Genomic DNA, 25,575 nt, shown 5'->3' with positions numbered 1-25,575 from the left:
TCATTTGGTGATACATCAACAGAAAACCAATATGAGCTGATGAAAAGGATTTGTTAATTTATTTTCCTACAGAATATTTGATCCTTTTAGATTATTTCAAATAGCATCCTATTGGGTCAGAAATTCCTGACTACCAAGGAATTGGAAACCTGAATTTTCACAGCACTGCTGCCACGTATTGATGTAACTTACCATGGAAAGCACCCCATATTGATTATATATAACCATAGCATGGCCAAACAACAATACAAAAACACATCCACAAATTTTAATTGTTTAAACTCCAAGCAGCCTAAAATTTAAGCAGAGAGCAGAGAATTTAGGGGAGCCTGACAACAGCTAAACAGTTTTTTAGTTCATATGGAATTGTTCAGGTTGACAGAGGGAGCAGGGAAAGTGGTATTTTCTAAAATACAGCATCTTATGGGTTTGTTATAAAAGTGGTGTCAAACTTTCAGAAGCAAAGACCCTAGTGATGGGTCACTAATTAACTTACAGCTTGATCCAGCGGAGCTCCTTTATTTGGTCAGTGCTTGCTGAAAAGCAACTAAATATTTTTGCTTATTTTTGGCAATTACATTTACTTTTGGCGCCATCCCCACAAACAGCAATGCTCCATTTCAAAGTTGCAGTATCTACTTTTAGATCTCTTAGTATTTCAAAAGGATGAGAATATTTAAAATAAACTATGTCCTTAGTGCAGTCAATCAAATATTTTTCCATCAACTAGGACAGTTTCTATCTTCTGATTCCTCTCTCAGATTTAATTCTGTTTTGGATTCTGCTACTGAGTGGCTCTGTAGGTCTTGAAGAAGTCAGTGTGCAAGTGGGACAGCTTAACAAATGCAGAAATCTGAGAAGCAGGAACTTGCTTCCTTCACAAGTACAATATGCAACTGAATAGCAGCTATTGTCTTTATTTTACAGTGGGCAAAATCATGTTCTATTTCTTAAGGAATGATGAAATCAGGACAGAAATGAATAATTATACAAATCTGGCATCAGTGTTTACAGGGAAAAGTGTCCAGTGGTTCTCCCCTGAAGTTCTTCATTTGACTTTGCAAGACTTCCATAAGCTGAAAATTTTCACTCTTGGCATCACTAAGAGTGCCCATCATTAGAAAATGTTGACAAAAATAGTTATCATTACTGAGAACAAAAAAAGACATAAAATACACCTTCTTTATGGAGGAGTTCAATCACTGTTGAGAACGTGACCAGGTGGGAAACATGATGTTTCCTAAGCTGACAGGACTACAACTGGTCCCTTGGGAAGCTCTTTGGTAACTTTGAATTTGATGAAGAATTTCCCACTTGGAAAGGCGAGGGTTGCACGATATGAGAAAGTCCTCAAATTCCAAGGGCACAACAAATATGGGCTGGAAGTGCTGAGGGGGCCTTGCTCCTCCAGTCTGTGGAGGTTTGTGAACCAGGCAGACACTGAGAGATGTGCCATCCCCACACAGTAAGGCTGCAGCTGCTCGGCTGGGCCAGCCTTATGCTCTTGTGAAGGCTCCAAGGCAGGGATCAGCACACAGAGCCAATGGATCAGCACAAGACACACACTTATCACAAATTATGAAAAGCAAATACGAGACAGTTTTGTGCCCAGTTCATTTTGGCTTCTTCTGGAGTTGGGAATACGCAAGTTTCATTTAACAGCATATAATGTGTCAAAGGCAATGAGAACACAGATGTCTTAGCATCCTTTTGGCACAGACTCCCTGGGAGGGGCAGCCTGGCTCTGAGTGCAGTTCAAAGGACAGAGGACATGATATGAATCAAAAGCATCCTAACTTGCTGAGTTAAATGACATAAATGACAACATGAATAGTGTATTCAACCATGTGTAGAACCATGGCCAGAGGCCCCCATACACAACAGCCAAGCCTTTTCTTTGAAACACCCCTCACAAATGCCTTTGCTGATCAGAAAGCAAACTGGGCATGGGAGGGGTGGTGTATTCATAGGAGGCCTGCATGTTCACCTTCCCAATTTTGTGAAACTATGAGGTTATTCACACACACCACCCAAGCAAAAATGGCCCTGCACTGAAAGAAAATTGTTATTGCCAAGTCAGTATCTTTAATATCATGAAATGCCAGAATTAAGCTTGCCTTTAATGTGGCATCCTGTTGTGAACATATGATGATACACTTTTAAAATCGACAACTGCATCGTACTTCTTTCAAGAGATCCGTACTTCATTCAGTACAGGGGAACAGATGAGATTTCTTAATGAGATTCTAGGCAGGATTTTTATTAGCACTGATCTTCTACACCCTCTTTTGTTTACTGAACTGATTCCCAGTACAGCTCTGAATGGGAAATGAAAAATGTAATATTTTTTGTAATTATTCTCAAAGTTCAAGTCAACTGCAGCTGAGTTCTATGACTCAGTAATCCAAGATGGTTAACTAAAAAATGCAGACTAAGCAAGCTGTGAAAACCTAGTTTTCATGTCTTGTGTCCTCAGGCTGTGTGAGATAGCCATGTCCAGCTGCATGTACTGTGGCAGTATTCTTACCCTCATTGAAAGTTCTCCACTCAACTCTAAAAGCTGACATTTCAGCGAGCAGCATATTTCAGCTCAACCCCAGAAAATACATGTTTTACTCTCACTGGGCACAGTTATACCAATGTCCTCAGGCTGACTGACTGACTGTCGAATGTGTTTGCACAGTACAGACTACAAATACTACCTGAAGGTATCATAGGGAAATATAAAGTTGAAAGCTTGAAATTCCCTCTGATCTATGCCAGGACAGACCACTGTATCCAATGCTTGCATGCACAGACAAAGAAGACTTCCTTTCTTCAAAGGAAATCTGTCCACCTGAAGGGCATAATTTTCCTTCAGTTTTGATTAATCTGTCCACTTGAAGGTGGACCATTCCTCCATTTTTCCAAGAGACAAAACATGAGGGATACATTTGCGCAACCAGAAGCACTGGGCTGAGAGCTGCCTGTAAGGCAGTGGCAACTGCAACAGGGGAACCTTGACTTTCAGGCTGCCAAGATGTCCAATATGATATACCAAAGGAAAAAACCAGCACAAATTTTCCATTTTTTAAAAAAGAAGTGGAAACCATAATCCATTTAAAGGTTTCAGAGGAGAATACATTAGGGAAAACCAGCAAGTATGTTCTCTGTGTGGGTTAGCTCTTTCACCCATGACTTCTTAACATACCAGCTCTAGGGTGTGTTTCTTTCAAGAAAGATGCAGGTTTTCACATGTAGATGCCCTCCTGAGTGCCTGGCATACTGCACCCAGCCTCCAGCCACACGGCAGAAAGCACAGAGGTCCACTAAGTCCTGTTTTGTGTCTTCAGCTCTGCGTGGATGTCCTGGCCACCCTCTGAAGTTTATGTCCAGGCAACTGCCTTGCTCCCCAGCACACATGGCTGCCTGTGTCGTGGCATGAACTGCCCTTGTGCACCAATTGCCCACACCACTGATGCTCCCACGTTCCTGCCACTGCACCTGCCCAGCCAAAGCAGGGTGCCAGAGGCAACAGTGACTCATTGCTACGCTCACCCCAAGACATGTTGCGTGAGGAAGACAGGTTCTTGCTGTGTTTTGTTTATAATAGGGCTGAAGCTGTACTTCCCACAGAGCTTAAAAAATGAACAAGAAAGCCTCAGGTGACATTTCAAGGGAGGACAGCTTGGGAGGTGCCTTTTCTTTTAAACTAACCTCAGTAGAAGAATGAGGATATAATCAGATAAGTGTCAAAATGAATGATGAATCCACACATCAGATAACTGACCCAGTTTGAAAAGAATATTGTACTTTATTATTTTAGATTGAAAAACAGGATGGTTCAAAACTTAAAGGATTAAAACTGCCCCAACTGTTGCCAATGGAAATATTGTCTTTCACTTCAACAAAACCAGAAAATGTCTTCAGTTAATCTGGAAAAAAGTTTGAAATGCTGGAGAGATTACTAATTGCTGCCAACCATGAACTTTCCTCCTTTTCCTCCAACTGAATTATGCCAAATCTTTCATGGCCAGTATGTTTCATTGCCATTTACTTCTTTACTGTCTTGCTTTTCTACAGATTTTTGAGAGGAAGATGGAAAGCTGATCTGTTTCTAGAATTTATGATAGGGGGGAAAACCAGCTAAAAAATGAGGGGGGGAAAAAAAGGAGAAAGAAAGCCTACCTTCAGCCCATGGAGCTGGCAAGAGACATTATCACCTGGAGAGAGCTGAGGGACAAGCTTAAAATGTGCCACTACTATTGACCACCCTCTCTCAGAGCAAAACCTTGTTGCTGGTGTCTCACTGATCTGCCACATTGCAGTCCCAGCTTTATCCACTGAGATCCACGCTGTGAAAGGCAAAACCATAAGGACAAGGATAACATATATATGCAGGATGATGCTGGACTGTGCATTAACAGAATTTGGCCATCTGTTATTCAGGAGTAATGGCACTTCACCACAAAGAACATTAACCACATTTCCATTGCTGTAAAGCTCTTGCTTAATTTTTCTCCACTTCCCTTCCCTAGATCCAGATCCAGTCACATCCTTTGCATTATCTCTGTGCTCATCAGTACATTCATGCTTTGAGTCAACTCCATATGCTATCACAAATGATTCACCTTTTTTCCAGTTTAATATTCTTCTCAATTCCAGTAATTAGAATTGGCTTGGTGCAGGGTCAGAAAACACAAGCCAGTGCATGTAAGGGGACGTAGGCCAAGGCAAAAGGAGGACAGGGAGAAGGGCACAGAACCTCTTTAAGTGGAAATGAGCTGTCAGAAAATCTCAAGTCCAAACGTGTAACTTTACCTGTGAAGCTTTGCTGCAGACACTTTAATTCTTTGTTATGTGTCCTGCAGGCTTCTCCTAATAGCCATCTGCAGCCTGACAGTAATTATATAGCCTGGCTCAAAGGATTGAGCAATAATGTGATAAGGTGAACAAAAAGCACTCCAAGAGAAAGCTACCTTTTAAGTATGTTTAGAGGCCTAAAATGTCCAGTAGTATCTACTGAGGTGTTTCCAAAGCACTTAGCTATCCCTTGAGAGCTGCACATGCCTGTTTAGTTGTAGCATCTTTGTCTCTGAGAATCTATCTCTTATCTCTCAACAACCTCCTGGGTAATTTAGGACTGAATCTTTCAGCAACAAAGGCTGAGAAACAAGTGTGGTGAGACCACCAAAGACCCTGCAGCCCATGATCTATAGTTACTTCCAACAGTGCTGTTTATGCACCATGTGGAAGCAGCAGGGAGACAGCAGCCAGGAGCTGTTCCCTCACATAACTCAGTTTCTCACTGGGAAAATGCACACCTATTCAGCTTATATTCCACCCATTTCTCAGTACCTGAAGCTCTCTCCAGAAATACAAGCTGCCAAAGAAAGATAAAAATGGAATGTAAAATTATTCAAATACCTGAACTATTAAATGGAAGGCCAATGTTATCTTTCTTGATATAGCCAGTCTATTTGCAAATTGGCAGTTCAGCCCCACTAATATTTGCTGAGCTAGCTAACAGCATTTTTCACTCAAGATGCCTGGAACATGTTTAGGCTTATTAATAAATTCAATCTTCTGTTACATGTAGTAATACACAGGTTTCTAGTTGGGATTTTGAACAACTCTTTCATGACATAGTTAAAGCCTTTTCCTTGGTGGAGTGCCACAGAATTACACAGCTCTGATGAAAAAGAAGATTAAAGCACACTGGAGTCATGAGAAATTTGAGAAGAACAAAGGTTTCTCAGGGGGTGATCCACATGACTAAAACCTGCACATGTGCATACATTAAAAGGGAGGTTATAACCAGCATTAGACTGAATTATTTTAAGCACAGAATTTTTTGGCTGTATCTGCTGTTCTTCCTTCTTGCTCTGCTGCTGTATGCCCCCACAGCCTGCACTGAGGGAACCTTGCAGCCTCCTCTGCCTCTTTGTCCCAAGCATGGATCTGTGCAGGGCACAAACCCAACAGTGCTGCCTTGACGCTGCTACCCAAGAGCCATGGCTTTGGAAAGAACCAGCAGGCAGCAGGAATCCCACAGGCAAAACCTGGGAATCCTGGTGTCAGCACCACAGAGCGTGGGAGAGCTGCAGGTTTGGCAAGCAGATGATTGCTCTTTTACACAACTGTGCAAAGTACAGTTCTTGTGATAAAACATTACAGTTCATGACAGGTTATTTGGGGCAAGGGTTACATTTCCCTGAGTCTTATCTTGCTGCCTGATGCATTCTTTGGCAGAAATTGGAATTTGGACAAAGATTAAAGAAGTTACAGATGTGAACAACTGGGTAACCACATGGAGGCTGTACTGCTGTTACTGGCAGAATTAGGAGAAATGTTAGAAATGTTAGGAGAAATGTTAGTTAGAAATGTGAGGCCTATAATCATTTACAGGCATAGAGAGAAACCAGGCAGTTATTTTCTATAACCCTCAAATGCTAGAACAATGGAACCTTGGGGAATTTGGTAATGGGAAGCATGGTTTGGGTTCCAACTCTTACCTGGCAGTGCAGCTCACTGGCTCTGCTTTTATTTCCCAGCCTGTAAAAAAACTGGAGACTGAAAACTGATATTTAAAAAGATATAAAAACTGCTACTAATGCATCTTACTTAGGAATTCTACTATTTTTTTTGCTAAGGATCAGGACTTTATTCTTAGCTGCTAAACTTTACATAAAAAATATGCTACAGTTTGATTGTGGCAGGAAAGATGAGACAGTTGCTAAAGAGAAAAATATTATTTATTTATTCTGCTTTTCAACTAACTTACTAACCTTTGAATGCTCCAATCCACATTTAACTAATATTTGTGGGTTTGTGCATTCTTTTCAGGAGATGTTGATGATGGAGTTAGGACTTTTAGGCGTGTTGTCCTTCAAGAGGATACATGTGTGCAAAAAAAGTGCACACACCTACACTCCTGCCTGTGGTGGGAATTCAAGTAACCAAGGAGCTCTCAGTTGCTTTGTTAAGATGAACACTCACAATTCAGGCTTTTGTAAAGCTTAATTATCAACAGAGTCTTTGGAAGGACTTTGCATTCAGCCACTGTTTTTCTGATGTCTAAAGAAGAATTTCACTGCTTGTGATACTCACAGTGAATGAAGTGATGCATTAAAGACAACAACTCAACATGCAGAGAGGATGAGGAGGAAGCCATCAGCTTTGCTATCAAGCACCTGGCCTTCTTTTATTTTACACAGGTATCTACTAAGAAAAAAAAAAAACCACAGGTCAGCCTATGAAAAAGACTATAAAGATAATCCTATAATAAAGGGTCTTCATCTTAAAAGATGCTGGAAAGAAAATAAACTGGAAAGCTATTTGGAAGTTCTTGCTTTCTTTGAAATTCTTTCTATGTTGTGCATGTCATCAAAGAGCCTCTTTAGGACAGGTTTGGACACAGTGACAGCTGAATTGGTAGGAGAGTGCACTTCCAAGGGAACTGGTGGTGGCAGGACAAAAAGGTGAACAGGATGCAATGGGCATCAGTCACCATGCCAGAGCACTCTGAGAGGGAGCAGCTCAGCAATGTGCAGGGTAATTTACACACTACAACTGCTATTACTGCCAGCAGCATTCATGGCACAATTAGGTATGCCCAAGTCAGACAAGGCACCATAATTGTGTCCTGTCCACAGACACAGCAAAAAATATGTGGGCTACTCAGAAATGAGAAGTTCAAGTTCCTTGCAAAAGGAACATGCTAATAAAGACCAAAGTGGTGAAACAACATGATTATATTAACTTTTTACATAAATGCATGAAACTTTATAGAATGAAATGCACAATTCATCCTTACTGAAGAAAAAAACTCCAACCCTCAAAACCAACGGTTATAAATAAAAATTCGCAAAATAATTCCTAGAAATACACCACTTAGACTCATGCTACTACAGTCATTTCTACATCAGGCAACAGCAAGAAAAAGAAATTTTAAAGCAGTACTGACAAGCCACACCCGTGTCTCTCATACACTAATTGAGAAGTTGGCGTGGAGAGGAAAAAGTATTATTAGTTAGACCAGAATAAGTCTCCATTAGTCATATTCCTCAATGCAAAGCAGCAAGACTTTAACTGGAAGACACATCAGAAGATCCTTCACTTGAATATTTTCAGTGTCCTGACTTCCTTCACTCCCCAGAGAGATCATTTAATCCAAGTTGCTAGTCAGCAAGACTTTCTGCATCAAGAAATAATTGACTGAGCACAGGCCTTTCCAGTGCCTCAGGAAATGTCTGGAGGCCTCCTCACTCAAAAGGAAGCAGATACTGCATCTGCTGCTCACCTGAGTCAATTATACTGGACACAAGTGCCTATCATAAATTATAGACCTGGAAGCATAAAAATATTTGGTAAAAAAAAAAATAAAATTTCTACCAAACACACCATTTAAAAACTTTGGAAGATGACTGTTTCATTTGAAGTCTTTTCATTTTACTCAGAGAATAACCCAAATACAGCAATGCCAGCTCAAAAATTACCTTGAACAAAGCTGCTGTAAAATTTTTTTGCAGATGATTCACGAAGTAAAACAAATCTTTCTTTCTTCCTTCTAATAACAGCCTCATCACAAGACGTCTCCTCGTTACTTATTACTTTTAATGACAGCCAGCAAAAGAAAGGATTCTGTAGGAGTGGCCTCACCTGTGAGTCTACATATCTTTCATCTCTCCCAGTGGGTATATTCTCAAAGAGCCAAGCTACTCTATTTAGATTTAGTGGCAGCTGATTTGAATAGCTTTGCAGCTATACAAAACAAAAAGTGACTTATCCTCTGTGGAGAATGACAGGAACGTGTCAAACAGCTCCTTGCTGTGCAAGTTGCAAGTCACATATTCTCCTCCAATCAACCTACCAAATTACAGGTACACCAGCCTTTCCCCTCAACTATTTCCTTTGAACCATTCAGAAAAGGTAGTTAGCTTTGGGGCTGGGGATATGGGTACAGAGTAAACCAGTAACATCATCCAAAGTACTGCCTGTATGTTCAGAGAAGCTTTTTTTCCTCTTAAGTGTATTTGAAGTAATTATACATGATACTCAGTGTACTGGAAATAATTATACAACATTAAGCATGTGGGCAGATATTATACAATGGTGGTTTGTCTTGAAGTCATATTTTAGGTGATGTGCAAATGAACATTTCTGCATGTGATGCTGTCAACTTTAGAATGGCTTAGTCCTCCACTAGGGATCACCCCACACTGCCAGAACACATACAATAGAACTGGAGGGAAAAGGTTTCAGCTGAAGGTGGTGAACACTTCATAAACAGAGCTGACTTTGTCATGCTGTTATGCTAGAGATTGCAGTGTGAGGAAAGAGTTTACATCTTTATCAGTTTTACTGGTGCAAAAGGAAAATACCTTGATTTTCTGTTACAAACAATGTATTAGCTCAATAGTTGATGAGACTAAGCACACAAGACTGGAAATAGAGCAGATATTGACACTAAAGGAACATAAAAATGAGCTGAGTTTAAATACTGAGAAAGGACATTGAAAATGTGCTCTTGAATTGCAGGTCAAAGAGTAGCATTAGTGATCAGCTGAAGAGAACAGACTGTGCAATAGCAGCCTGCAATATAATAAAATTGATCTTAATTTCAAATTTTTTGATGTTGCTGGAAACATTTACAGTGCATTATACACCAGCACACTCAAAGCAGCTGGGATTATACCAAATACCCAATTCTTCCAGAAAAGTTTCTCAGTAACACAGGGCTCTTGCAGTCAGCCAAGTGAACTGAGAGCATGGACCCTAAACAATATAGACACCTTGGCTCAGATTTGTAAGATGACAACATTAACTTTGATTTGATACAACAAGGTTTGCTCCAGACCCAGGCTCACTGCCCCAAGAGCTAGAGGGGGCTGACACAGCTGTTGGCTATCAGGTGCTCATTTTCACTGCCAGGACTCCTGAGGTGCTTCAGCTGTAACTCAAAGCTGTGGAAAAGCTGAGGCTGGATGGCAGCATGATGGCATAAATATGGTGTCTTGATATTTTGGTGCAATTGCCCTCAAACATGCATGGCTTTGTCCCCTTAGTTCTGAAATAAAGTACAATTTGGCTTTCACATGAGGGATATGCCTCATCAGACTCTACCATTGCCAAGTGTGAGACTTTTGGCCTCTTGATGTTTCAAAAACAAAAAAGGTTATGGGATTTTTTATCTAGAAGAAAAGATTGTTTTCTTGTCCACCAAACTAAGTCAAACAGCCATCTCCAAATCTACTATGGTACCAGCAACAGCACTGCTTTCAATCAGGCCAGCCTGTAAAATTTCTGTCAAAACCATGAGGTTTTTTTTAAAAAAATCATGAGCTCCTAAAAAAAGGTCATTATAAATTGTTTGTTATTTTAACTATTACTCCTTGTTCTGTCAATGCTGTCTTTTGTGTAGAAACTTATGCCATTAAAACACTTTTGAGTCATTTTACTTTAGTAGTTGGTATCTTCCACTAATGTGTTTCAGTTTTGTTATTCTATTATCTTGGGAGCTTATTCTATCCTTTAGGCACCTCATATCCTGGAATAAGGCAAACAGTTCTTGTAAGTATAGTCAGTCAGTCAATGAAATAGCTAATAATACAGTTCATCCATCAGTGGGCTATATCACAACTTAAATACCTTACTAATTCTCAAAGCATTGGATTATCACGTACCAGCCCTGCGGCCGATGATGAGCTTTGTAAATGTAACAATGAGGGTCCAGGAGTAATGAATTTCTGCTTCTCAGCAGTGTGAAACTTTCCCTTCATGTTAACGTTCAGCCTTTGGTCTGTTCATTTAGTAACAATTTAACACTAATAAGCCTTCCTTCGACTTTTTATGGACTGTAAAATACACGTTTTGACACGCCCCCGCATCCTCTTTCCTGACACAATGCTGTTGCAATTCCCTCCAGAACAACCCCACGGTTACAAACTCATTTTCAGCATCTTCACGGGCTGGGCTTACTGCTCGGCACCACATCACGAGGGTTCCGCAGCCGGAGAGATGCAGAGCAGAATCCTCGGGGGATGAGGGACGCCGTCTCTGGACTGCACTCCACCCACTCCGAGCATCACTCCGAGTTTTCCCCGTGCTGTGATCTGTAAAATACACAGAAGCGTTCGCACACTGTCCGCACTTTGGGGCCTTTCAGTCAGAACCATTATTCTGGCACTCTCAGGCCCACAAGGGTCCCTTTCCCCCCGGAGCACCAGCCCGGCCAGACGCGCCCCGTCCTGCCGGGGGACACCCTCCCGCCGCCATGTCGCCTGGTGCGGGCGAGCGGCGCCTCCGCCCCTGTATCCGGGGCGAGGGCCGGGCGTTCGGAGCAGCGGAGCTCACGGTCGCTGCCGGTGACTGGGCCTGCCTCCCCGGACTCGCTCCCGTTCGTTGCCCGGCGGCTCCGCGCCGAGAGCGCCCGGGGCCGCCAGGCCGCGCTCAGCCCCGCGCCCGGCACGGCGGGGGCGGCGCCTGCCGGCGGAAAGTGCTGAGTCACGGCCCTGACGCGCGGCCGCCGTCACGTGCGGCGCCGGGCTCGGTCCCGCCGCCGCGGCTCCGAGCGCACCCGCGGCACCGAGCGCACGGCGCACCCGCTCCGCTCCGCTCGCGTCCTCGGCCTCTCTCCTTCCCTCCCTGCTAGCCGGCATGGGGCTGCTGTCGCAGGGCTCGCCGCTGAGCTGGGAGGAGACGCGGCGGTACGCGGAGCACGTGCGGCGGCACGGCATCCTCCAGTTCCTCCACATCTACCGCGCCCTGCGCGACCGCCACAAGGACGTGCTCAAGTGGGGCGACGAGGTGGGTGAGAGCCCTGCGAGCGCGGCCTCCGCCGCGGCCTCCGCCGCCCCCTGTGGCGGGCGCAGGTGCCGTTCCGGTGCGGCGCGGGTCGGGCCGTGCTGCCCGGAGCGGGCCCGGCCGCGGTGGCCGGGCGGGAGGGGACGTTGCGGCCGCCCGGTGGGGCTTTGTTTACCTCGCGCGCACGCACCGCCCGCCGCAGTTCGTTGCGCAGCACGGCTGCCCCGCTGGTACCGCGGGTCTGAAACGCCAGAACAACTTTGAGCGTTTCCGCCTGGCACCGCTCGGTTGCCCGGGCAGCCCCTCGGGAGGCGTATTCCCGGGACGGCGATGCTCGGCAGCGCTCGCTCCTGCTCCGGAGTTTGTTTATGCTCTCTCGATGAGTCTGAGTAAAGCATGTCTATGCCTCGAGTCCAAGGCACTGCCTGCTCGGACTGAGACTCAGGTTTTGGGAGGAAGGTGAGGGAAGCAGGAGCGGGGGTGGGCGGGCCGCTCTGCAGTGGCAGCACTGTCACCGCGTTCCTCCTGTATCCCGGCGAGAAAGGGACCTGCCAAGCCCTGCTTTATCCCGAAGTTTCCTGGGCGTTTGGTACGAGTCCGCCTGCCTTCTGACCAAGGTTTAGGATGATCGCTCGGGTCATGACTTGAACTTTGTTACAGGTGCTTTGTGCCCAGGACCGTAACTTAAGTCACAGGTCTTGCACTCGTCTGTGACACAGTCTGACGGCACTCTGCAAGGGGCAGAGGCTGCCTCCTCTGTTCATCAGTCCCCCAGGAGACAGGGAGCAGCTTCACGTGTGCTGTACTAGAAGCTGTCCTTGTCCGTGGTGTTGGTGAAGTCCAGCATTGGTCACTTGAAAGTGTTCTAGATGCAGCTGCTGGGAAGTTGGAAGAGCAGAGTAGGATACAAGCAATGTGGGGACTTGGCCATTGACGTCTGTCTCATGTTTACTTTTTGAACAGCAAAGGCATTTGTGAGAACACTTCATTCAGATAATAGCAGCTGTTCGTAGATGCTCTTTGCCAGAGGAGAATGCTGTTCACTCTTCTCAATGTGTGCACTCTGAGACAACTTCTGTCTTAAAGTCAGTTCTTCTTTAAATGAACCCCTTTTATACTTCAGGTAACAACAGGGCAAGCATCAGCGCCCAGAAGCTGCTTCCATGAGTGAGCAGGGGCTTGGCTTCTAAAATCTGTTTAATGAAAGTATGTGTAGTCTGAACCACAGAGTTTTGCACCTAGAGTGGTGTGGACTCAGAAGTTTAAATATACTTTTATCTATCCTTGTCTGACGTTTGTGTTCCCGCATGTCTTGTATGGCTAAAGTTATGCTGACAAAAGAGCCTCACAGTCTTGAGTCCAGGAATATCGACAGTCTTCCTGTTGCTCTGAGACTTAGCTCAAGGGTTTTCTCATTAATCTTTAAGAGACGGTGCTCGTTTTTCAATGGGTGTTAGATTTTAGTTGTCCTTGCTTTCTCAGGGTGAGACTTCACAAGATAGTTAAGGCTGATCTACTAGCAAGCTGGTTCAGCTTCCTTCCCTGTATTCCAGGCTCCTATTTTTGCTGCCTGCCTTGTGTTATTACTGGCCAGCTGAGTTCAAAACGTTTACCCCGGAGAAAACTCTTCTTCCATTCAGTTTTTGAGGGTGGTTGGTTTTCTCAGCAGAGCTTCAGCTCTTTCACAGGCCCAACAAGCTCTGCTTAATGTGAGGAAAGTACCAGGAGTGTGTGGAGGAAATGATCGAGTGCAACCAGCCCCTGCAGCACCCACAGCTGATCACTTGGTAATCTCAGATGCACGGTGAGGCTGGACTGTGGGAACCTCGTTCTTCCTTTGGCCTGGGGACCCTACTGAACAAAGTGTTTATGGTCAATAAACAGTGGAGCATAATGTCAAAGGAGATTCACAGTTCTCTTCTACCATGCCCCAGTGTGGCAAGAGGCAGCATTTTAAGAGCAGTATCATTGCAGACATTATTTTGGTAAGGAGCTGAGAGCTGTATTAGAAATGTCTCTGGACATTCAGAGAAGGTCAGGTAACCTGGTTCACTGTCTACCTCTTCATTTTAGCAAATGCTAATAAACTCAGGTGTGGCAGCTTTGTTCTGCTGTGTTATGTGGTTATATATTTTTATGTAACATAGCATTTAGGAGTGTGTGAATGGACCAGGTACTTGTAGCCAGTGTGCTCTTGTGCAAACACAAAACTGTACCTCAGTCTGTCGCTTACTTGGGCTGTGCTGTAGATAGGCTAGTGCAGAGGGCAGTGCATTTGTTTTCCATTTTTCCCCTCAGGTACCTAGTTGTTAGAAAGTGGCGCCACATTTATATGCAGCTTAGATGAATCAACTGACTAATTGGACTGTTTTAATAAAAAGTCTTGTTTGCACTTTGACCTTCATGTTTAAAGTTGTAGCCCAAGGGTGTTTAATTGTTTTAAAAACTTCTTGAAGATAGAAATCAAGAATAAAGAAGACAGCCCTCATGTAGTGGTAGAGATAAAATCAGAATAAACAAAATTACTTTTGTGTTTCTGTGACCGTGTTTAGTGAAAACTGTATCTTGTAAATTTTTTTAAGGAATGTTTATGAGAAAAGATTCAACTTATGTATCACATACTGAGTGCTTTCAGGGTGTATGTGTCAATACCTGAAAGGTTTTTCTCCATCTAGAGTGGAATGATGCCATTGTGAAAAGGACGTACTGTGTTTGGTCACAAGTGTAGATACCAGCCTTTGCTTTGGTTTTGTTCTCATTAGGACTCCCACTTCTTGGTGTGTGTTGTAAGACTCATTACAGAGCTGTGGGAGTTCCTTGGGGTGCTTGTAACCTCCTAAGGACACCATTCACTGGGGTGCCCAGGGAATTATCATGTACTGTTTCTTGGGTGTAAGACAGGAGTGTTAAGGCTAAGTGCTAGCAGAGCATGATGATGGCATCTGTTTTGAAGGGAGCGAGACAGCATCGCAGCTTACATTGCAGGGTAGCATTCCCTGGTGCTCCCATCCTCGCCTGAATAAAGAGCTGTAAAGGTCAAAACACTGGTTCTGCTACCTTTGAAAAAGTCAGCTCTTTTATTGCTTGTTGAGTTAATAGAACTAAGAGCTGTTGTCTGTTTTGGGGTAAGTTCTTTTTTACTCCATTTTCCACAACCATGAAGCCTTTGCAATGGTAAAAAACAAACGCCTACCAAATATGTAACGGAGTAAGACTTGCTCTAAGAAAAGCTTTCTAAAGGTCTCCTTAAATTTGCATTTGCAGGTAAAGGTCTTCTGCCTCTTAATCATCCTTCTACCTCATTTAAAGCTGACAGTTGACCTCCCTGTTTATGCTTGACTTCTCCTGATTGTGAAAATACAAAACAGCGAACTGTCTCATTATCCCTCATCAAACTCCGCCTTACTATCATCGCCTTCGTGCTCGCAAAGTCTGGGCAACAATTACATCTGCTGGTGAGACCCTGTCATGCTAACAACAATCTCCTTGTGTTCTCATCTTCCTCTTCCATCCAATAATGTGTGCTTGACCTCCGGGTTGCAGAGTTGTGATCATTGTTTATATTTTTTATTTTTGTGCAGCAGAATCAAAAACCTTTTCAGTACTGTTTCAGAGCTCCAGTACAGTTAGCAGATACTACCTGAAACAGTAAGTTTGTGCAGCTTGGCAGATGCTAGCCTATTCTGCTGCTTCCCAGCTTTTATCCCAAAAAGCTCCCTTCTGTGCCAGTGTATTATTAGTCTCTTGTGCTGTTCAGTACCTCTTGTCTGCTGATTGCATTCCTCTAACTGACGGATGTTGCTTAAATTTCCCTTTGGAGCTTAATGCGGACACTCGGATCAGGCGAGTGGAATGGCTGGCCCTTGGCAGGGCTCGCTGCTGCTGCTTTGTGCTGAGTGTGCACACAAGTGTAGAGTCACAGCATTCCACACCAAACTACATATCCATGTGTACTCGCATGTGCATGTGATACTTGTCTGCCACAGTCTGTAAAGACTGACGAGGAGCTGTTTAAGCATAAGAAAATTCTGAGAAAGGTGTGCCAGAAGGAGATCTCAGAAGGAAGAGATTTAGAAAGCAAGCATGGGCAAAACGTGACAGTTTTATTTTAAAGTACATGTGAATGAAGTAGGAATCTGACTTGCAAACTTCACTTGTTTAGTGAAATTGGACATAATGACACTTTTGTTGTGTATGAGTCTTGTTCCCACCGGTGTAGGGACCTAGCACATAGTAAGCATCTTCAGCTTTTTAAAAGTTGTTTTCTTAACAGCAACTTGAAGTGAAAATTTGAGGCCTTTAAATAAAGATTTGATAATGCTGTGAATGAGGCAGCATGACAAATGTACCACTCCACTGCTTGCAAGTTGAAGTCTTTCTGAATTAATTCTACTTTGGTTTTGGTTCTTTGTTTTCTTTCCTTCCTTGTACCTCTTTCTCAGTCCTCTTTAAGCTTCTTTTGATCTTTCTTCTGTACACTCAATTAATTCCTCTCCTTATCTTTTAGTTTTTGAATTATACCTTGTAAATATGTTAAATGAGAACTAAAATGAACATGTGCTAATCAGCACTTTCTCATGCAAGAAGCAAAGCAGCCCTTCTCAGGAGCTAGGAGAGGCCAGAGGTTTCTTACCAGAATGTCCCAAAGGTGTTGCTTCTGATTAGAAGATGCATGACTCTCTTGAAAGCTTTCTCCTTTTTCTTAATGAAAAGCTAGGCTGTGAAAAGAGCTGTATTTCCTCTTGAGTGATTCTTTCCAGGGTACAAGCTGTGGCATTAGTGTCTTGTTACAGTTTCTAGCCTGTTATGGTTTTGGGTGTTTCCAAGGCAGTAGCAGCCTGTAAATGGTATGCTTGGAGATGTTACATTACAGTCTGCAGAACTTCAGACTGGTAAAATTATTGCTGCATATTAAGGAAATGAATTTGGGTTCAGATGTGTGTGGTTTGAGGCTCCAGTTTGTCTGTCACCCTTTTAAAACCAGGAACAAAATCTAGGGCATTTTTTAGCAACGGTGAATCTAGTTCACCAGCTGCATAAAATAAATACAGGTACTATCCCTAATGTACACAGAGGAAGTTTTCATCATCTCTTTGCTCAAAAGACAACCAGTGAGGTTTGGTGAGAGACAGATATACATGCCTAAAAATGTTCAAAAATAAATAAGAAAGGACCAGAACTGATGAATATGATGAGAGAGCGTCATGGTGTACAGAAAGGTAGTGTTCTTTTCTCATTTTACAAGAAACTTGGCTACCCTAATGGGCCAGAAGAGCAGATATACTTTTAACATAATTACTTATTTTACAAAGCCTAGATGCCTTGTGGAACAAGGTGCCACGTGATAGCTTTGAAGCTGAGATAGACCTTGACTTACATGAACAACAAGAATAGACAGTTCATTACGCTTTCTTTAAACTTTACATGATGCAAGATGTTTGTCCATCTATCCAAACCACTTAGATAATTGTATAGCGAGTTGTGAGGTTTCTTTAATGTTTATCTGAAACTTTCTAACTAACTTTTTGTTTTATATGTTATAAATAAAATGGAATCACAAAAAATAGTTGTTGCATTTTCCAGAATGTCAGTAATATATGGTCTTTTAAAAATATTCATCCAAGTCATTATACAGGTTCATCATCAGTACTGTGATGATCTCACATTCTCACTTTGTACAAACTGCTGCAGTATACCAGTGTGAAGAAATTGCATTTTTAAAAGCTTTTCTTGGTAATCTTGTGCCTATATTAAAGGTAATGACAGCCTGAAGTCTTTTTTTGCATTCTTGTCATTTTAAAACAAATGCTTTTAGTCTCCCCCTGCCCCAGTGAAATTCCCCAAACAGAATACATTTTTGATTTTTAATGTAGAGTTTCCTCCTGATGGCCTCTGCCAAATGTGACGTGTGCAGATGCATCTCAGTGGAGCTGTCTTAATTGATGTGCTCACCCACTGGCAGCTTGGGGGAAGCAGCACTCATGAATGTTTTCGTTATTTGTCACATGTCTGCTTATTTACCCTTTCTCTCAGAACTTTATTTGGCTAAATAAAGGGACACTGGAATTATTTATTTACAGATAGACTTAGTGCTTCCTTCATACATCTCTTGTATGGATACCTGCTGTTTCAAATAGTTGAGTTTTCTGAGGCTGGGTCTGAAGGTATTGATGTTAGTGCATCAGCTTGTGCTGCTTGACAGCTATGAGTGTGTGTGCATGCAACCTCTAAAAGGAGTTGACACCAATGCACAGAAATGTAACTCTTTAAATTTTGACTTGAGCAAGATAGGTGCCCTTGAAGAGTCTTCATGTTTATTCCTTCCCTGGATACTTCAACTGACTGCCATGAAAATGGCAGTTTTTTCTGCTTGGTTTTAATCCTGGCATCAGGGACAACCTAAACTAAACCCTCTAGCTCTCAAAACATGCACAGTGTGCTAACCCCATGATGGCTGATAATTTTGCTTCATCTCCTGCTGAGCTTTTCCAGTGGTTGGGTGATGTGTGTGTATGATGTAAGGTTGTAGTACAGCACCCGTGACCTACCTGAGAGCTGTACTCCCAGATGCACTGTGTATGTGACAGAGCAAGACTCATTGCAGTTTATACTGACATGCTCTTTGCAAATTTAAATTTGTAATCAATGGAAACCAGTTTGGAAGGTTTGGAGTCTTGGTTGGTTGGTTGGTTGGTTGGGGATTTTTAGGGCTTTTTTTTTAGGAGGTTTTTTTTTTTTTTGGTAGTGCTTTTCCCAAAGCAATCTGCAGTTGGTCATAAATATTGACCTGCCCCCATAGTAAACATTGATTTCCTCCTTCCCAATCTCAGATATTAATAAGAGAAGTTTAAATTACCTACTGTTTGTATATTTCTGATAAAAAAATATTTTGTTCACAGTGTGTTTCCTTCTGTGTATATCAAGTGGATTGCTGTGGTTTTATCATGGGACCTTTTTTATTTTAATTCCTATTTTCCCTCAGGACCTCTTCTTGCTGTGCAGATGCATTATTTTAGTTAACAGTATGAGAAAGGGTGAGTCAGAAGGATTAGTACAAGAAAGATTTTATTGTTGATGTTGCGTGTTCGGTTGTTCAGGTTTCTTATTTTTCTTTTGTATGCCAAAGGTGAATTATAAACTTGCAGCATTTTGTTTCACTGGTGAATAAATAATGTTGTCTTTGCTGCAGAAATCTAAAGTTAACATGATCCTAGTCTTTTTAATAATATTAGCCTGAGGTGTTACATAGTACAGAAGTCAAAGATGACACTTCTTTCTGAAATGCACATCTTATTTCTTTAAAATCATGCAAAAGATTATAACTTCTCAGTTTTAATTCTCAATAACCCAGCTTCCTGGTTTGTGGTGTGTGCAGAAGGTCCTCTAGTCACGTTGTGTCATGCACAAAACAATCTGCAGCCCTGATGCTGTCACATGGAAGGGAAGAGGCAAGAGTGCTTAACTGTGGCTGGGTGTGTTGACTGAGATTGAGAGCCTCTGCATCCTCTTTGTTTTGTCTATGACAGTGCATAATGTGGGATAGCGGTTCTTAACTTTTTCATTATTGTCAATGTAATGTAAAACATGAGTTGTGTTTTGTTTCTGGGACATGCTTTCTGTGAATTGGTTTTGTTTAGAGCTGGCAAAAAAAAAAAAAAAAAAGCTGGTGCTTTTTAAAATGAATTGTCACTTCCAATCTGCTTGATGAAAATTAAGCATTTTGGGAATTAGATTTTAATCTTGGTTCTCTTGTTGCAGATTTTTGAAATTATTTCTGTGGCAGAGAACATCCATGGTAATCTCATGAGTGTGGAAATGGTTGCCTCATGCCACTGTTCAGTGTGGGGGCTTGATGGCTAGGAGCAGGGTAATGAGCCTCTGTGGCACTTCCAGACTTGTTTTCCTCTGAAATTTGCTCCTGAGGGCATTAGACTTATTGTAACATAGAAAAGCTTTCATTAAGGGTACATTACCAGCTGTTTATTTCTGTGGCTCCATGCTTTATCACATCAGTGGTGAGAAGATGAGTGCATCAAAAAAACCCACCTTGGATATTATGTTCTACATCCATCAGAAGTACTTGTACCTACAGAAAATAATCTGCTTTTTACATCTAACACTGAAAACTTGTGCCATAGGTTCTTTAATGAACAGTCAGATCATTAAAACTTTGTTCTTCTTTAGACTGTCATTTCATGATAATGGTATTTTAATGATGCATTAACTGATGAATAAAGATATGGAAGAACTACTTTTTTTTTTCCATAAGTGAGTTTAATAACTAGTGAAAAGGGTATTTTCTACTGCATATATAAGGAAATAGGCATATATGAGGCAAACTGCACCAAAATACTTAAATGTTGGTAGTGGCTTTTGTTAACAGTAAACAATACCCATGAGACCTCATTGGATGTTCAGGAAGAATTTTCAATTTCCCTTAAAGCTCCAGGCCTGAAAGAAGGTTCACATGAGAGGACTGCTAACAATTGTTCCAGTTATGTGTGGCGGTAGCTGCCCGGTGGAGGGAGAAAGAAGCTGTTACTGAGATTGTCCTTGAGAAACAGAGTGGTCCGTGAGTCACCTATGATCAGGTTTATGTAGAATCACAGAGTGGTTTGCCTTGTAAGGGACCTTACAACGGTGATCATTGGTTGGGAATAATTTTATCAGACTCTATGCCCTGGGCAAGGACATCTTCCATTATACCAGGTTGCTCAAAGCTCCACCCAAACTGGCCTTGGTCACTTCAGGGATGGGAAATCCACATCTGAGATGGATGGTCAGGAATGTGGTACCAGGCTAATGCATGTAGTTTTTTACACACAGAAAGCATGAAGCAATGCTTTTTTCATTGCTTTTCTTGTTTAAAAAAAGCTTCTCTTCAAATCATTCTTCTAAACTATTTTCTTCTATTATATAATCTTGGCACCTTGCTTCTGAGCTTACTAAGGTCCAGACTCCGTGCTTACTAGTGTTTTCATAGGCAGAAGTTCCTCATGGCACATAGTTTGAAAGTTAAAAGCTTTTGATTTTAACATTTAACACTACAGCAGAGACTTTGCTCCCATCTATTTAGACAGGTTTTGTTCCCTGTGTAGTTAGCATGATGGTGTTAAATTGAGTGTGCAGGGGTGGGTTTTTATATTGGGAAGCAGACCACTGCCAAGGCAAGTGTTTGGACTATGATATGTTGCTGTCCCTGCCTTACAGAGATAGATTACTTGTCGGTAGAATTGCTGCGTTAAAATTTAGGGCTTGACACGCTTCAGTGGTCTTAGGTCTAGGGAGAGAGGTTAGCAAAGCTTGGGGAGAAGGTTGTGCTACTGATAGTGGGCACAAAGGACGCAGAATTTACAGGCCACAAGGACATTTGGCAAAACTCCCAAGATAAGTAATAAACTAACAAAGCCAACTCACCAACTGTGTGGAGATCAGTTCAAACTGGGTGGAAGGTAATTCCAACAGGAAGAGATTCTCACCTCTGGTCCGCTGACTTAAGAAACCTACCAACTCAAGAGAAGTACTGAGCATGCAGACTAATTAGCATGAGAAGCAAGAAAATAATTTTACCAACAGAATTAGAATTAATAAGTGTGTAACTTGTTGTCAGTGAACTGTGATTTCTTTGCTAAAATGTATAAATGATATAAAGCTTTGATGATAGGAGAACTAGCAAGCTTTTGTTGATTATCACCTAGCTCCTTGCTTTGCACAAGTTAGAACAAAGAAATATTCAGCCTTAAGTTGAAACATAGGTGTTTCAGATTAGACATCAGAAAAAAAATTTCACCATTAGGGTGACCAGGCATTGGGATAGGTAATGCAGGGAGGGGATAAAGTCACCATCCCTGGAGATATTAAAGAGACATCTAGGTCTTGCTTGGTGGCATGGTTTAGTGATTTAGGGCCTACAGTGGCAGTGTTGGGTTGACAGTTGGACTTGCTGATCCTTAAGGTCTCTTCTGATGTTGAAGATCCTGTGATTAAATAGACGTACCTCATCTTGGTGTGAACATTGGCTGTGCACACAGAGCAACAAACCCACATTTAGGACAACACTGGCGTAGGTGACGACGTCGATCCTCCTTGTGCCTTAGAATTACCCCCGAATGTGTTGTTTTTTGTACACCTTCACTTTCAAGAAACATTGCTTATGCAGAAATAATATGTGTAATTATGGTCAAACAACTCAGGCATTCAAACAATTTCAGACATGCTTACCCATTTCCAGAGAGCTGTCATCTTTCATTTTGCCTCCAGACAAGTCCAGCACAATTGTTTGACTTAATGAATGGAGAGTGGTTGTGGTTCTCCGCAGTTGAAAGGCCTCAAGGTCTCACTTGTATTTACAGAGGGGATATCAAAGAATTTTCAAAAGCCTGAAATTTTCTTGGTAGCCAATCGTGAGAAAAGGTCATAGTGAGTGAAGTAGCAGTATTCTGGGTGCTAGCAAGCTAATGGAGCATAGTGTTTCTTGAGAAGATCCAGCAATGGAGGGGAGCAGAGCTGGCATGGAAGTACTCTGTAGATGCAGTTACATTGCAAGTAGTTAAGAGGGAGGAAATCTCTAAAGAACAGTTTTTCCTTGTGTTGGCTCATAAGTAGTTCTGATACTCTCAAGTATTTGCTTTAACTAGGATCGTACTTGCTTTTTTAATGCATTTAACCGTGAACAATAATTTGGTTTAAGCTTGCTCTTAAACAGGGTGAGGGCTGGGTGTCGGAACAGGGTGAGGGCTGGACTTTTCAGCTTTTGCTTTGCAATCTTGCTGGCCATACTGTTGTTCCTTTGCCTGGTAAGGTACCACAGAACTTCCGTGAGCCTGGCAGAGCAGGGGTGGTCAGAGAGATTCATCCACTGAGGTTGTGCAGAGCATTGTCTGTCTGCCTGCAGGGAGGAGCTGGGATTCCACATCTTGTCCTCAGCTGCCCTGCAGCATGTGCCAGCCAGAAGCCAGAGGTGTGTAGGGTTTGCTGCACGATGAGAGCACTAACTGGAAACTTGGGTCCAGAGTGGCCGTGACAGGGTGCATTGTCCTCACTGGCTCTAAGCAAGGCTGCTGGTCAGCCATCTGCATCAGTAGTTTGATCTGATGTGTATTTTGATTCTTGCTAAGGAGCCTAGTTAAAATTATAGAGAAAAGTGAACTCTAAAGAGCTCAGCAAAATGATGAATTATGGATGTTGGGTGAAGCCCCTCATATTTGGCCTTTGGACTGAAATCTCTGCCAGGCATGCTGATTCTCTCAGCTTGGCTGCATTTCTCTGAACTTTGTTGTGGATAAAAAACATGTGAGAGTCTGTGAATGATGACCTGAAGTTGAATGTAAGAATGTGTGAACTCTGAATTTGTTTCTTTCTTTGTAGCTGTAGGCTAAATCTTTTGATGAGCCTAAATTATATTCTTTAAGGATGCCCATTCAGTCAGTCCCTCTGTTGTCAAGATACTCTGTGGGTTACTTGGAACTGTTGGCAGCCATCTGAAGTTTTTTCTTCTCTTATTAAAATTAAGGGCAGATCATCTCTGTGTTAAGACAGCTTTGAAGATTTAGTCAGCGTTTCTGGAGGCAAAGGTAATAGTCGTTTCTAAAGCTAGATGCATAAATGCAGTATACGCACTCCTGTACTTGAAATATGAAACACTTTGATTTTTGGGGGGTTTGCCTTCTTGACTTACTTGTTTCTTTACACTTCTGGGTTGGTTTTTTTTTAAACTTGCAATTTGGTTTATTGAAAAATGCAGTGTTCTCCCCATCAGCTCATTACAGCTACATTTGGAGAGGGATTTCTAGAACAGGAGGCTAATAACTGTAGCATACTCGTGTAAAGGTGGACAAATGTTCAACTTTGGGTGTCTCAACAGCAGCTGCAGTTCCTGTGCTCTCCCTTCTGCTACCCACTCCCGCAAGCAATGTGGGGGAGGCCAGGGATGTGGTGAGCTTGGTGCTCATTTGGTGTCTATCTGAATGACTCAGACCTGTGGACTTGCATTCCCCTCTAGATCAGGCCAGCTCCTAGTGAGAATGATAGTTTTACAAAGCAGGAGATGATGCTGAATGTGGTAGGAAACTGGAAGTCCATATTTCTTTCCAATATTCAAGGTCAAGTGACACTGGAGAGACTGATGTTGGGCAATAATTAAATCAGTGCTCAACTCTGTTCTGGTTGACTATAATAAACTGTAGTTATCTCAAGTAGATTATTGTGGCATAATACACACAATTGATAAAATATACCATGCAAGAAAGTGCAATCTGCACAGAAACCAGAAATCATTATTTTTTTTCTCTAGGAGATTAAAGTTTGATCTTAGGAAACATATAGCAAATGTGTATAATTGATGGATGAGTCCCTCCAGATTTTGCCTCTGATCAGATTCTGTAGAATTACAAACACTCTTGGATAATACTGCTTGTGATTTAATCACAAATCCCAAACAAGGATTATATTTTTGTCACAGTAGTAAGCAATAACTCTTCCACGGACACTGAGGCAGCCAAAGAACAGGAAGACCACAAATCTCCTTACAGTGTGCTGTAAAACATGGCACAAGTTTCCTGTCTTTTGGCAAGCTGCTCTCCTATTTCATCAGACTTCTGTACAAAATAGAAATTGCCATGAGTTGGTATGCTGCAACTTTAACATGAGCATCTTACGTGAGTCTGAGCTCCTGGGACTGGAGCAGTCACCTTTGTTAAATACAGAGGGATGTGGCTCTAGACAGCGTTGGAAAATGAAACTGACGAGCACAGTGCACTTCTGATAGTTCTAGCTGTGAAATTGCAATCTGAATTTTTAACTCTAAGTTGATGTTAGAATTAGATGATTTTTGTAGGTCTTGGAGGCAGTGGTTTGAGAGCCTCCAACAAAAGGCACTGCCTGTCACCACTGGTCCAGCTGGGGTTTGAAAGTCCTGAAAGCATTACCAGTAACCTGGTAATGCATTTCCATATGTTAACTTCTGTTTTTACATGGTAGGCAACGCATCACAGCTGGGGGCTGTTTTGTCTTTTACACTTCCAAAACATTGCCAAGGATCCTCTGACCTAGCGGTGCTAGCAAATAGAGTGTATCCATGGGTATTGAAGGGCTACAAGGTCCAAGCAGCTGTTGGGTTGCTGAGCTGGGTAGCATTCTAAAAGTCTTTATGGGAGCTTTGACAGCAAGGAGATGAGGAAGTTTGAGATGGGGGTGTTCCAGGTTTGGCTGCTTTCAGATGATGTCTATTAGAGGAACATAGTCTCTAGTGCTGGGATGCAGCAGTGCTGTCACAAGTGGCTTATTGCATCTCCTGTGGGCTGCAGCTTGGAGCAGGGACAGGGAGAGCTCTGGGGGCAACGTGCACTGCTGGGCAGGAGGAGGAGAAAATGTGGCAGCAAAGCTGAATCAAGCAGGGGTGAAAACCACTGTGCTGTGCCAAGAGCTGGAGTGTCACAATGACAGGACTGATGCTGTCACCAACAGCTGTGGGCTTTCTGTGCTAGTCTTTATAGCTCCAAAAAGTGATGGGTGTAAATGGATGTCTTGTAGAATAACTTTGGGGTTTTTTGCTTGTTTGGGGTTTTTTTTTGTCAGCAGCAGAGACTGTAAGTGATGGGATGACAGTGAAATGTTTGTGGGTTGCATATAGCTTGTGTGGAGTTTTAATTACTTCTAGAAATAATTATGAATATTCTGAAATAATTCTGAATAATTCTAGAATTTAATTCTGTCTAGAAATAATGTGGAGGCCAGTACAAATTTAGAATGTTTTTAGTGAAGTGTCTCTAGTTAAAAATGGAGAGAAATAAA

The 25,575-nt window shown here is 42.4% G+C and overlaps 1 protein-coding gene across 7 annotated transcripts in view; it reads left to right on the top strand.

Annotated features, from left to right (window-relative positions):
- Window positions 1-11,547: 11,547 nt before the first annotated feature.
- The window catches only part of GCLC (glutamate-cysteine ligase catalytic subunit), a 36,736-nt gene continuing 22,708 nt past the window's right edge, over window positions 11,548-25,575 (top strand). For 5 of the 7 annotated variants that reach the window (XM_059467521.1, XM_059467520.1, XM_059467517.1 and 2 more), the window contains exon 1: window positions 11,548-11,787. In XM_059467521.1, coding sequence (XP_059323504.1) covers window positions 11,638-11,787 — 150 coding nt within the window. In that variant the 5' untranslated portion in view covers window positions 11,548-11,637. Of the gene's footprint in view, window positions 11,788-15,048; window positions 15,240-23,334; window positions 23,358-25,575 lie in introns of those variants that run through there. The other 2 variants (XM_059467518.1, XM_059467519.1) reach the window with 2 other exon arrangements.

This window comes from Ammospiza nelsoni, chromosome 3 (genome assembly GCF_027579445.1).
Source record: "Ammospiza nelsoni isolate bAmmNel1 chromosome 3, bAmmNel1.pri, whole genome shotgun sequence".
NCBI lineage: Eukaryota > Metazoa > Chordata > Aves > Passeriformes > Passerellidae > Ammospiza > Ammospiza nelsoni.
This window is presented reverse-complemented; position numbering and strand designations above follow the sequence as displayed.